This window comes from Lutra lutra, chromosome 1 (assembly GCF_902655055.1).
Source record: "Lutra lutra chromosome 1, mLutLut1.2, whole genome shotgun sequence".
Taxonomy (NCBI): domain Eukaryota; kingdom Metazoa; phylum Chordata; class Mammalia; order Carnivora; family Mustelidae; genus Lutra; species Lutra lutra.
In genome coordinates, this window is record NC_062278.1 from 198337328 (window position 1) to 198350838 (window position 13511).

General features: G+C 34.6%; 1 protein-coding gene across 4 annotated transcripts in view; it reads left to right on the forward strand.

Annotated features, from left to right (window-relative positions):
* TASOR (transcription activation suppressor) overlaps positions 1-13511 on the forward strand; it is a 53444-nt gene that overhangs the window by 10440 nt on the left and 29493 nt on the right. For all 4 annotated transcript variants that reach the window (XM_047691617.1, XM_047691628.1, XM_047691639.1 and 1 more), the window contains exons 4-11: positions 186-258; positions 735-826; positions 1282-1443; positions 3766-3890; positions 5719-5750; positions 6500-6605; positions 7549-7652; positions 7733-7836. In XM_047691617.1, coding sequence (XP_047547573.1) covers positions 186-258; positions 735-826; positions 1282-1443; positions 3766-3890; positions 5719-5750; positions 6500-6605; positions 7549-7652; positions 7733-7836 — 798 coding nt within the window. The remainder of the gene's footprint in view (positions 1-185; positions 259-734; positions 827-1281; positions 1444-3765; positions 3891-5718; positions 5751-6499; positions 6606-7548; positions 7653-7732; positions 7837-13511) is intronic.

Genomic DNA, 13511 nt, shown 5'->3' on the forward strand with positions numbered 1-13511 from the left:
GGTTACATTGGAAGCATAAGCCAGTTTCACATTGATATTTAGTTATAAACTGTCATATATATAAAATTCCTTAATGTAGAACCTACATAGTTTAGAAGGTTGGGTTTTATTTAGAGCAAGTTTACAAATTATCTTTTCATGTTTTTAATGTAATGATGGTGAGATGAACTGTTTTGTTTATTTAGGTCCAAAGCATATGTGAAAAAGGATTACAGGTGGGCCAGTCCAAAATAACAATTCTTGGCAGTCCTTCCATGGGTAATCTTTTTTTTTTTTCCCCATTTATCTACTATTAAGTTGCTACTGGAACATACATTATTTAATTTTGCTGCATTCCTGAAAATTAAATTCATGTATGTCTTGTTATGTTCCTAGAAGAGGATAGTTTCAGGTTCTATAATGTAAAACTAGTTTTGCCCTTTGTTTCTGATTTTGCATACTTCAAATTGATCAGAAATTACCTCTCTTTTTTTTTTTCTTAAAGTCAGTCTAGTCCTGGTGATTTTGAGAAATTTGGGTTTTTTTTTCTGTTTCTTATTGTTTTTGCTTTTTTCTGCTTCTTTTTGTTTTTGCTTTTTCTGTCTTCGTTAAATATCAGCTATCTTTACTGTCATTTTTTTTTTTTAATATGTCATACCTTTTATCTTTCATCATTAGGTTAAAACCGGAATTTGTGTGTGTGTATGTGTATGTGTGCCCTTATTCACATTCTTTAATTTTTCCCTCTTCGCTAGGTATCTATCTTTCTAGGTATGCTGATTTATTACAAGCTAATCCTTTGGAAGCTGGGGCAGTGGGCGATGTTGTTATTTTTAAAATAATGAAGGTAATTTTAACATTTACATTTTATATATCAAGGACAACATTTGATTTGGATTTTAGTTGGCCCTGTGTTTAGTAGGAGTTTGATTAAATTAAATTCAGAGCTTGCTTAGTTTAGTATATATTTTTGAGAGTGGTTTGCCATCTTTGATCTATTTGATTTCCCTTCCAAAGAAAAGAATGAAAAGAGTAATATGTTGGTGATGTCATTTAGGCTAGTGAATGGTGTTATAAATAAAATTTTTATTTCCTTGTTAAGCAAATTCAAACAGCACTTTTTTTTCATGGTTGTCTTTTTTACTGCTTCAACATTGATAAAAGGTGTTGAGTGTTAGCAGGTATTAAAGGAAAGAACTGTTGTCATAGGTGATCTGTGTTTTATAATGTTATATATAGTCAATAACTAAGTTTAGGTCTTAAACTTTAAGTCTTAAACTTAAAAGGTTTTGTCTATTTTAGGGTAAGATAAAGAGTATATACGACCCCATGGGTGTAAAAAGTTTGGAATCTATATTAAATAAAAGTGCTTTGGACCCAACACCAAAGCATGAATGTCATGTGTCAAAGAATGCCAATAGAATTACATCACTTTTGGCTTACAGAGCCTATGAGCTTACTCAGGTAGGTACCTGGTTTCATTTCAGTGTTATGACTTCATATCTGTTTGTCACCAAATCATTTAAATCGTTTCCCTTTCTGTACCTTCTGCCACCACATCAGTCTAACCTCTGGTTTCCATATAATACTACCAGAGTGTCTCTCATTGCTCTTTGTTCAGTGTTTTCAGAACAGCTCAGAAACATAGTATGGCTCCCTAGACTTACAGAGTAATACTGAGATTCCTTAGTCTACTTCTTCCAACTTGGCATTTTGTATGATTGCTGTCCTCAAACACCTCATTTCATTTTGAAGCCTTGGCTTCTCTTGGCCTAAATTCTGGCCTAGAAAGATCTGTATAATAAAATCCCCTTAAAAATTCAAGGGGTAAAGTTGAAGCCCCTTGAATTACCTTAATTCATGTAATTTTATACTATTGATTTGATAGGTGTTATTTATTTTAATTTACATTTTTCTAAGATGCAAACTTAGAATTAAATTTTATGCTTTATTCAGATATAATTGATATACAGTAAAAAAGTATGTATTTGCCAAATTATAGTCATTATATTTTTATATGATTTTTGACTACAGTAGTCTTCCCCCGGCTCTTATCCTCAGGGATACCTTCTGAGGCTCCCTGGTGGATGCCTGACACCGTGGATAGTACTGAACTCTGTATATATTATGTTTTTCCTATGCCTGCATACTTATGATAAAGTTTAATTTATAAATTAAGCGCACAGTAAGAGATTAATCACAATAATAATAAATTAGAACAGTTAGATTATAAAATTACTGTGGTCTCTCTCTAAAAATCTCATTGTGCTATATTCACCATTGTGATGATGTGAGATGATAAAATGCCTGCGTGATGAGATGAAGTGTGGTGAATGATACAGGCAGTAGGCACTAGACATAGTGTTAGGCTACTGTTGACCTCCTGACTGTTTGTCAGAAGGAGGAACATCTGCTTCTGGACTATGGTTGACCACAGAAGCTGAAACTGGAAGGTGAAACTGTGTGTATGGGAGAGGCTACTGTATAAAGTAATGAATGTTATTTTTTTTTAACAAATGTATAAAAAATGTATATAGCCAGATGAATTGTGTGGGAAAAGGAGTGGTATACTAACACCTCTGGAGATGCTCTTTTTTTTCTTTCTTTAATCTTCACTTTATTTATGTAAAATAAAATTTGTTCTTCCTTCTTTTTTTTTAAACACTCAGTTATAAGTGAAACTTTTTAAAATTGAAGTATAATTTACTCTTTTCGAAGACTGAATGGGCAAGACATATTGTTGGGGGCTTTTAGCAAAAATTGTATTCATCAGAGTCATCTGGGCTGGCTCGTTTGATTTTACTTTTTGGACAGTAGTTGCAGAATTCAGTAGCTTTTAAATAGGTTTTTTCTAACAGAACTTGTAAACTAGCTTGATGTTTCCAAAAAATTTTCAGGCATTTTTAGAGCAGCAACAGCATTATTGAAATCAGTAGTTTCCCAAGGGAATGGACTTTGAAGGACAATGCTTTGTTTGTAAACTAGGACTTTTTTTTTTTTAATGAAAATCACTAGTCTGCAAGTCACAAAACCCTAATGAATATTGTGAATAGGTGTAGGGGAGAAGTAGATGGGTAGAAAGAAGAGAATTAGCTGCCTTTGTCACCTGTGTTCATAATCTCTTCCACCACCTCTTTGCTGCTTGGTCTGCAGTTGGAACCAAGAATATGTTTTTCTTTTCAAATAATAAACAGAGGTACTTGGGTGGCTCATGTCTGTCTTGGCTTAGGTCTTGGATCAAGTCCCCCATCACATTCCTTGCTTATTAGCAGGGAATCTCTTCTCCTTCTGCCTCTCCCATCCACCCATCTTGTGCTTTCTCTCTTGCTCATTCTCCCACTCAAATAAATAAATAAAATCTTAAAAAAAATAATGAACAAAATGCTAGATTTGGTTGAGATTGTGTCTTTAGTTAGCATTTTACTTTTTTGCATCAAATAGACTTTTCTGGGCTGACTTGGGAGCTTACAAATGTCCATTTGTAACATTTTTATGAGGGCATTTGTTGCACATTCCCAGCAGTCAGCTTTTCAGAAGTAAGCTTTTAGAGTACCCATTAGTGCATCTAAGATAGATAAGATAGAGGAGAAGTAGAATATTTTATATCATAAAATGAATATAAAGTACAGATTATTTTTAAAAAATTGACAAGCAGTGCTTAAAGACCATTTCTGTTAGAGGTACTTTTAAATGGTGTTATATTTCTCAAAAATCAGGCAAATAAAGATTCTACTATGTATATCTTGCCTTCTTACAGAAGTTAATTTTGCATTTTCTTATTTTTAGTATTATTTTTATGAGTATAGCTTTGATGAACTCAGGCGAAGACCAAGACATGTGTGTCCATATGCGGTTGTGTCTTTTACTTACAAAGATGATATACAAACTCCAAAGTTTGTGCCTTCATCAAGGTAAGACTTAGGAGTTTTTTACATCATCCCAAATATTATTTTACATGTCCTGCCTTGCTGAATTAGGAAGAACTCTTTGTTTTCTCCCATTTTTTTTTTCTTACCTTGCAGTTAATTAAATGCACGAGTGTTCATGATGACTTTTAAAAGGTCAGTGTGAAGAACGTAATTTATATGGAAATACAAACTAAAATTTACTTAACCCTCACCAGTTAACCCTTTTTCTCTTGATACTGAAGTTTTGCATAGTTGAGTAAAATGTAGTTTTTAAAAGTGAAATTTTGTGTATTAGCTCTCCTAAAAATGGGGAGCTTCTATAAAAGATACTCTAATTCTAATTTTGAAGGGGTGGGGGGTGGGAGGTTGGGGGCACCAGGTGGTGGGTATTGTAGAGGGCACGGATTGCATGGAGCACTGGGTGTGGTGCAAAAATAATGAATACTGTTATGCTAAAAAAAAATAAAATCCAACAAAACCAAAAAAAAAAAAAAAAAGATACTCTAATTCCACCTCTAACAATTAAAAAATCAAATGTTTATTAAGGAGTGTAGGCATTGGTAATTTTTAAAACTTCTGGGTGATTGATTTTTATTGAGTACCACTCGTGATTTCTTATAAGCTCTAATGTAAAGTGATCAAATATAAAGCAGTTTCCATTATTTTTTTCCCATATGGTGATTCCAGAAAAATGTTGGTAAAATTGATACCTATTAATATAGAAAGACTGTTTTAAAAAGCTACATTTCATGAAATACATACATTTTTGAGGTCAGTCCTTACATTGGTTTTCCAGATCAAATCATGTGTTCATTTTTTTCATGTCAGCAAATAACCCTGGTAACCATCCATCCTTAGCCATAAGTAGCACTTCATATGATACCCAGACACTTGTGATTTTTCATTTTTCTCGTGGCTCTGTATTTATGATTTCCATGATATATTTATATTAGTGCCTTTACAGTAGTAATCTTTAAAAGGCACCCAGCACTTAATTATGAAGTCATACCTCCAGGAATAGTAATTTTCTTTGCTTCTTCTTTAAGTCCATCCTTTGATCTCTGTATCATTAAAAATGAGCATTGATTGAACCCATTGCTGTATGTTGAATGCTTCTGTTGCAGGATCTCTATATTTGCTCTTCTCTTTTCCCAATTCATGGCATCATTTACATTTAACACTTTATCAGATCTCTCCTTAAAGGTGACCTTATCAGCAAGGTCTTCCATGATTTTTATTTTTAACCCCATATGCTTAATTTCTTTTTCTTTTTCTCCATGGCACTTAAAGCCATCATCATCTGGTAAACTATTTATTTTTTATTGTTATCTGTTCTCTTCAGAAATTGTAAACTTTGTGAAGGCAGGGGCTTTGTTCATCCTGGTAATCCTGTTACCTAGAACTGTACCTGGTAAATAATAGGCACTTAGTAAATATTTATTGACTAGGTTTAATATTTAATATTTAATTTAATAATAAACATTTAATAATAAATAGGTTTAAGTATATATTGAGGCTATCTTCAAATTTCATCACTAAAATAAAGTAATTTACAGAGACTTTAATGGACTTTGATGACTGTTTTTGGAAAAAATAATATAAATTTGGACAGATATGGTAATTTAAGACAAGTAACTGATTTCTTCATGTAGGTTTGGATCTGTTAAATGTTGTAATAAGTAGTTAATATGTTCTTCCTACTTGGATGAAGGACTTAATTTTCTTGTACATTATACCATTAAAAATAGCACTATGTCAAGGTCCTGAATGTTAACTTTCTTGTTATTGATGAGTAATGTTTTTCTTTTTTTGTTTTTTCATTTGTTTATAGAGCTAACAGTTTCAATGCAGATAGAAACACAGGTAAGATTCTTTTATTTTCTTTAGTTTTGTAAATTGAAAAAATAAGTACATATTGTAAAAAAAATTAGTGTTTTGCTTTATTTTTATAATGAACAAAAATCTGGAAAGTCAAAGGAGGTGAGGCCATGTTATGATGTAGCTTCAACATTTGGTTGTTCAGGCATAAGGTCTCTCTTAGAAGCTGCTGATACTGTGAATAGATCAAAGGATTTTAGTACTTTGATAAATGTAAAAACTAAAACAAGCTTCACAACTCAGCTTTTTAAAATACTGTGTTTATCAGAGGTTTAGGATTTATAAGACCTAGAGAAGATGAAAGCAATACTGACATTTTCTGTCATCAAGTTTCTCCACAATGAAAAGAGAGTGAATAGAGGTATGAGATGCTATAGGAATTCATGTAGTTAACTGGATTTAATATAGTCTCCTTTGGGGGAAATAAGAGGGCAGTAAACATATTGTCTTTGCTCTTCAACTTTCTGATAAGACATTTAGACAGATAGATTTGTTGTTTTTTGCAGCTGGAATAACCCTGCAAGGGAAAAGATACTGAAACAAAAATCCTAATACTTGAATTCTCATGTAAATAGGAATGTCGGGGGTGGTTTTTGTTCATTTTGTTTTTCGTTGTTGTTGCTGTTCTTCTACTTAAACATTGTTTCTAGATGTGTTTCCCTTATTTTTGTATAGGAAACATGTATTTGCTTCTGGGCTGCTAGTGGCTGAATTGTGTAATTCTTTTTATTTAGATAAATTTAACTACACCTTGTGGAAAGGACAGCTTTTAAATAAAGGAAAGCTTTTGTGTTATATTTCTCTGAGGTCAGCCACTCGTGCTTTTTTGCCCATCAAGCTGTAAGTATGTTATTTTATAAGAAAATAGCAATTAATCGTTGCTAATTATTCACTTTCTTCTTTTGCTTTTTATTCTTTTATTTAAACTTTACTTTGATCCAAAAGAATATAAATGTCAATTTGTTTAAAAAAAAAAAATTGGCAACTTGGGAGACTTAGTTGGCAAAGTGAGCCTTCTACTTTTCTGTCTAGGTTTGAGAGTGGGCTAAATAGTCATACACATTTATGGCATAAAACTTTTTCTGAATGATTTTAAGTTTTTTTTTTTTCTCTTTAAAAGATTTTTATTTTATTTATTTGAGCGGGGTGGGGGGGACACAAGCGGAAGGAGAGGGAGAGGGAAAGGCAGACTCCCCAGAAGGTAGATGCTTAACGACTGAGCCTGATTTTAAATTTTGAAAGTGATTTTTTTCAGAGTTTTTTCCTAATTAGATATATTTTTCATTTAGTAATTTGAATGTGATAGACTTAAAAGTTAATCAGTTCTTTGTTGGAAACTGCGTTGATATTGTCAGTTGTTAAAATTTACAGACTGTTTTCAGTCCTGTGCAGCATATATTGGAATAGAAAGATCTAGAATGATCTTTTGCTACCATCCCAATGAATATTATGGGCCTTCATGGATGTTTGAAGATTACTTTAACAGTTAATACTTGAATTATCTTTAGTAAAAGGACAGCATTTTATCCTTTTTGGTTTAGTAAAATTGGGGTATAGAATTAGCTTCTTGCTTAAAGATGGAAGGTTGGTGATATTGCCAGGCTTTTTTCCTACTTCTGTATATATCTAGACTTTCCATATCAAATCCTCTTTAGAATCAGCTATGATAATAATAAGTATGCTCTGCTTTCCACCAAGAGCCTTGTGGGGAAGGGGAAGGAAATAACATTACTAGAGTTAAACATACAGGTAAGGCAAACATGTCTTTTCAATTTCTTTTCAGCCCTGAGAAGTTAGATGTTGAAACAGTTATGAGTATTGATCATCTGAAGCAGAAAGTTCCTCCAGCGCTGTTTTATAAGGAAACATACTTAGGTCCAAGTGAAGGTAAGTAATTTAATTTTATTAATGTATGTAAAAAAACAGATTTGATTTGAATATTTACTATGTATTTTTTCTTATGACAGTTTTGAAGAATGGAATGTATTGCAGCCTTTATGAAGTTGTAGAAAAAACAAGAATTGGAAGTAACATGGAGAGTTTACTACAAAAACTAGAGAAAGAAAAACTTGTGAGTGAAAGGTTTTAAAATGTTCCTCATTCTCCCTTAGAAATAAGTATTTCAATAAGTGATCATATTATTTCAATTTATTTCATTTTTGCACTCTGAAAGTACCATAAGGTCTCGGTCTTTATTGCTACTATTCAGGGAACGGTTTTACTATGGCCTTTAGTAATCTGTTTTGCTAGACCTTCTGCAAGCCAGTGTTACCCCTGAAGTGTCTTTACTGTATTTTGTGATTGTGACAACAAATACTTATTGAATACCATTTTCTTATGTAGAATGTATACTTCGGTAAAAAATGAGACTATTCTTCTGGATTACACAGTGATAAATGGAGTTCCTCCAATAGATATGGTTTGTTTCAGTAGAGACAGTGCTGTATTTGAAGATTCAGAAAGAACAAGATGCTTGGTGAGGTTGAAAAGAAATGAACAACACTAGAGTAGTTGAGAGAAAGTGGTAGGACATGAGGCTAGAAAAGTGTGTAGGGGGCTGTGTCCTGCAGCGTTATGTAGGCAGTGTTCAAGTGATTGGAAGTTTGGATGTAACCCTAAGAACAATTGTTTTTTTTTTTTTTAAATACTTATTTATTGACAGAGAAAGAGAGAGATCACAATTAGGCACAGAGGCAGTCAGAGAGAGACGGGGAAGCAGCCTCCCTGCTGAGCAGGGAGCCCAACGTAGGACACGATTGCAGGACCCTGAGATCATGACCTGAGCCGAAAGCAGAGACTTAACCCACTGAACCACCCAGGCACCCCAGCAATTGGGTTTTGAAGGGAGTAGCATGAGGTTTTGATTGTGTGTGCGACATGATCACATCTGTGTTTTGGAAATTTATCTGGTTACTCTGTAGAGAAGTAACTGAAGAGGGGAGATGAGGCATTACATTAGAGGGTGATAGTGGGTTGGAGGAGAAAGGTAAGTGATGATATAAGAGACTGATTTAAGGGATATTTGCTAGTTAATACCTAAACAGATAACAATTTTACTGAGTTCAGATATAGATTATTAGGTCAGACATCAGTTGTGATGGGTTCAGGAAGGAACAGAAAATTCACGCTATTACCCATAGTTCAGCTGAAGGGAGAGGAGGTAGTTAGAGAGGAGAGGGGCTCATGTTCACATGTTGATGGGACATTTCAGTAGAGAGGGGAAGTTTTTTTGCACAAGTATGCCATCTAGTAAGTTTTTCAGCAGTTGACTTCCTTTTACTTCTCACTTTGTTGAGCCTCAATTTCCAGGTAGTCAAATGGAGGTTAGTATCAATGATTTTCAGAACTTACAATTGCATTTTTAATGGCTTTGTAGAATTTCATTGTATACATATATGTTTATGGGTGGGATAGTCAAATTATATGCAAAACTTAGAGGCAGAGTTTATACACTTATGAATTGGTGGACACCTAACAATAACTTTTTTTTTAGATTTTATTTTTCTGAAGGACAGAGAGAGAGCCTGTGAAAACACAAACACAAGCAGGGGGAGGGGCAGAGGGAGAGGGAGAAGTAGGGTCTCCCCTGAGGAGGGAGCCGGGCGTGGGGCTCCATCCAAGTACTCTGGAATCGTAACCTGAGCTGAAGGCAGATGCTTAACTGAGCCACCCAGGCGCCCCTAACAATAACTTTTTGACTAACCAGCTAGAAATCTTCGAGCTAGGCATCTTAGAATACACACTACATACACAGGCACATTCGCTACATATGGATATACTTTTGTGTTTACATTTCTTGTTTTATTTTGAAATACAACTATTCCTCATAACCAAAATCTGTTTAATTCCAGAGTTCAGGAAGTTAAAGTTTAGATGGTAGGTTTGGATATGGTGAGATATTGGTTATCCAAATCTCTTTGGTTCTTGCATTTCAGAGAATGAGTATTGAGTCTTGACAGTGAGGAGTTTATCAGAGAATTATAATATCTGTTCCATTTCTAGTAGTGAGAATCAGGATAGGAAGATACTGGTATTTTATTCTTTACCTGAGCAAATATTATACTAGGTTCTTGGAGGACTGGGTTTTCCCAGAATTAAGAAATAAAGATTCTGTAGCTTAGAGGGCATGAATGTTCCGCAAGGATACACTACCTGAATCTAATGGACCCTGGGTATTTTATGGAGTTATACCTTTTCCTACAAACCTCCGTGGAAATTATTCTAATTACAGCTACTTTCTTCATAGTTCTAATGATGATGGAAGATGCATTGAGGATTATTGGGTTCTCAGTAATTTTATCTTGAGTATGTACACAGTATTATCGATCAGAGATTTAATGAATACCTCACAATAATAAATATATTAGCCTTCCTTTGCCCTCATCCTTAACCTTAGGGCAACCCAAGGAAAGACAGGTCTGTTATCCTAGGCAAGTAGCTGGACATTCTACAGGCAAAGGACAAGGAAAAATGGTTTTTCTTTGCTTATTAAAGGAAGGAGGCTACTATCTCCCTCCCCTCCTGGAAAGTTCTCCCTGAAAATGTCATGGGGGCACCTGGATGGCTCAGTGGATTAAAGCTTCTGCCTTCAGCTCAGGTCATGATCCCAGGGTCCTGGGATCAAGCCCCACATAAGGCTCTCTGCTTAGCGGGAAGCCTGCTTCCCCCCCACTCTCTGCCTACCTCTCTGCCTACTTGTCATCTCTGTCAAACAAAATCTTTTTTTTTTTTTAAAAAAAAGGTAAAGAAAATGTAATGAATATTAACTCCAACCCTGTAGTAAATAAAATCTCTTCATGAGCCGCTTAGCCTTCTGGGACTAAAGACATCTCCAAGTTTCTGGGACTCCTTCATCATTGAAAGATTAATACCTAAGTCTTCCTGGCACGTTGGGGCTTGACATAGGGACTAATCTGTTCTGTAACCTCTTGGCCCCCTTGTATACTCACTTGGCACTCTGAGGGAGATAAGGGAAATTTAATTATCCTTTTCTCTCAGAGCAGTTACTTAGGTAATTGACTACAGATCTAATTCTGAAAATAATGTGAGGAGTAAAATATTTCTGGAGGAATGAAAGCAAACATTCCCTATCTTTATATTTACTTTTCTGTGTATTCGAAGGCTAGTTTTGATAGAGGAGCACCAAAAAATCTAGGGAAATTTTATTTTCGCACAGGGAGATTTATAATGTAAGTAAAATTATATTGAGCTCTCTTTTGGTAGGGGTAAGTTAATAATTTTTTTTTTAAGATTTTATTTATTTATTTGACAGGGAGAGAGAGAGGGGGAAGCAGGCTCCCCACTGAGTAGCAAGCCTGATGCGGGCCTCCATCCCAGGACCCTGAGATCATGACCCAAGCCGAAGGCAAAGGCTCAACCCACTAAGGCACCCAGGCGCCCAAGTTAATAATTCTTAAAGCTAACTTAATATAAAGGAAAATGATGGATGTTCCTAAATTTGAATGTTATTTCTGATGTGAACATTCTATATATTTCCTGTTGTACATGTACAAGAATTTTTTTCTCTTGGATATATATTTAGCATATTAGATTTATTATCTATAAGTAGAATTATTGAATCATAACATAAACATATGACTGGCTTTACAAGATAATGCGATACTGTTTTAAGTATACCAATTTATATCCCCTACTATGAGCAAGTTCTCCTTAATTCACACAGTCACTGATAAAGTCAGACTGTAGCAAAATCTACAAAAGTTGTGTAGTTATAACTATAGTTGTAGTTACAACTATATTGTACTGTGATTTTAGCCAGTATTTTCCTGAGATATGAGTCGATCATCCTTTTATAAATTTATTTTAGTGTTCACTTGCCTGTTTTTCCTTTGGGTGGCTTTTCTTACTAATTTGAGGAATTTTGTATATATTTTGGGTACTAATACTGAGGTACGTGTGCTAGAATTTTTTTTTTCATAAGCTACTTTATTCATGGTGGGTTTTTTGAAGAACAGATGTTCTTAATCTAATTAAATTTATCTGCCTGAGTTTTAAGCACTGTTTGTGACTTTAAGAAATCTTTCCTTACCCCTAGATTTTACAGATATTGCCCTAAGTTTTCTTGTGAATGTGTTATGATTTTGCCTATGTGGGTTTTTTTTTTTTTTTTGCATGATATAATGTAGGAATCCACCTTCACTTTGATGAGTAACAAGTATGAATAACAAGTTGTTCTGAACCATTTATTGAATAGTCTCACCTTTCTCCACGCCTTGATAGGAGGTAGAGCCAACTGCCCCACTTTTTTCATCCTTTTTAGGAGTGTTTTGCTTTATGACATTCAGCTTTTTTCAAAAATTTAAGTTTCAACTTTGCTTTTTAAAAAAAAAATTTTAGAATCAGCTTTAAGGTTCCTCCTCCCAAACCCTCTTCTCCCCCCGCCAAAAAACCCCTACCGGGATTTTTTAATTGGAATTTTATTAAATCTGTAGATCACATTTGACAGAATAGGTGCCTTTTGTGATACTGTCTTACCCATGAACAAGATTATCTCTTCATTCCTTTAGGATATTCTTTTTTTTTTTTTAAGATTTTATTTATTTATTTGACAGAGATCACAAGTAGGCCAAGAGGCAAGCAGAGAGAGAGGAAGGGAAGCAGGCTCCCTGCTGCAGAGAGCCTGATATTGGGCTGGATGGGCTTGATCCCAGGACCCTGGGATCATGACCCAAGCCGAAGGCAGAAGCTTTAACCCACTGAGCCACCCAGGCATCCTTATTTTGTTCTTTTTTATACATTGTTTGGGATTGCTGTATAGACTTTATCATCTGAGAACTACATTGTTGTATTTTTTTCCTCTCCTTTCCTTTAGCTTTTTATTTCTTTTTCTTATATTACTGTGTAATCTAGGCTCTCTAGTACTACAATGTTGAATAAAAGTGGTGGTTGTAGGCATTCTCTTATCTTTTTGAACATGTCTAACATCAGTCACTAGGTAGGAAGTTTGCAGTAGGTTTTTCAAAATCTTTACATTAGTTTAAAAATTTTCTTCATTTTTGAGACAAACCATAACTGACTCTTAATCTCACAAAACAAACTGAGGGTTGCTGCGGGGAGGGGGGTTAGGAGAGGGGGGTGGGGTTATGGACATTGGGGAGGGTATGTGCTATGGTGAGTGCTGTGAAGTGTGTAAACCTGGCAATTCACAGACCTGTACCCCTGGGGATAAAAATATATGTTTATAAAAAAAAATATCTATTTTCTACTTGCAAAAAAAAAATTTTTTTTTCTTCATTTTTTTTAACCATGATGGGTTTTGAATTTATTGAATGCTTTGGGAGGGCCTTTATCAAGATGGTAACATGGTATATTGGTGTATTAGGGTCCTCCAGAGGAACAGAACTTGTAGGATGTACACATACAGAAAAAGGTTTATTATAAAGAATTGGCTCACACAGTTATGGAGGCTAAAAAGTTCCAAGATTTGCAGTCAGCAAGCTGGAGATTCAGGAGAGCTTATATGTTAAACTTATCCAAAAATACTCTCAGAAATAGCTAGAATAAAGTTTGACCAAATATTTGGACACCCTGGCCTGGTCAAGTTGACACATAAAATGAACCATCACATGTAGAATTTATCCTGTAGACTTATAAGATGAATTATATTTTATCTTTTTCCAGTATTAAACTGTATTTGTTTTGCTGGTTAAGAACACCCAACTCCAGGGGCACCTGGGTTGCTCAGTTGGTTAAGGATCCAACTCTTGATCTTGGCTCAGGTCTTGA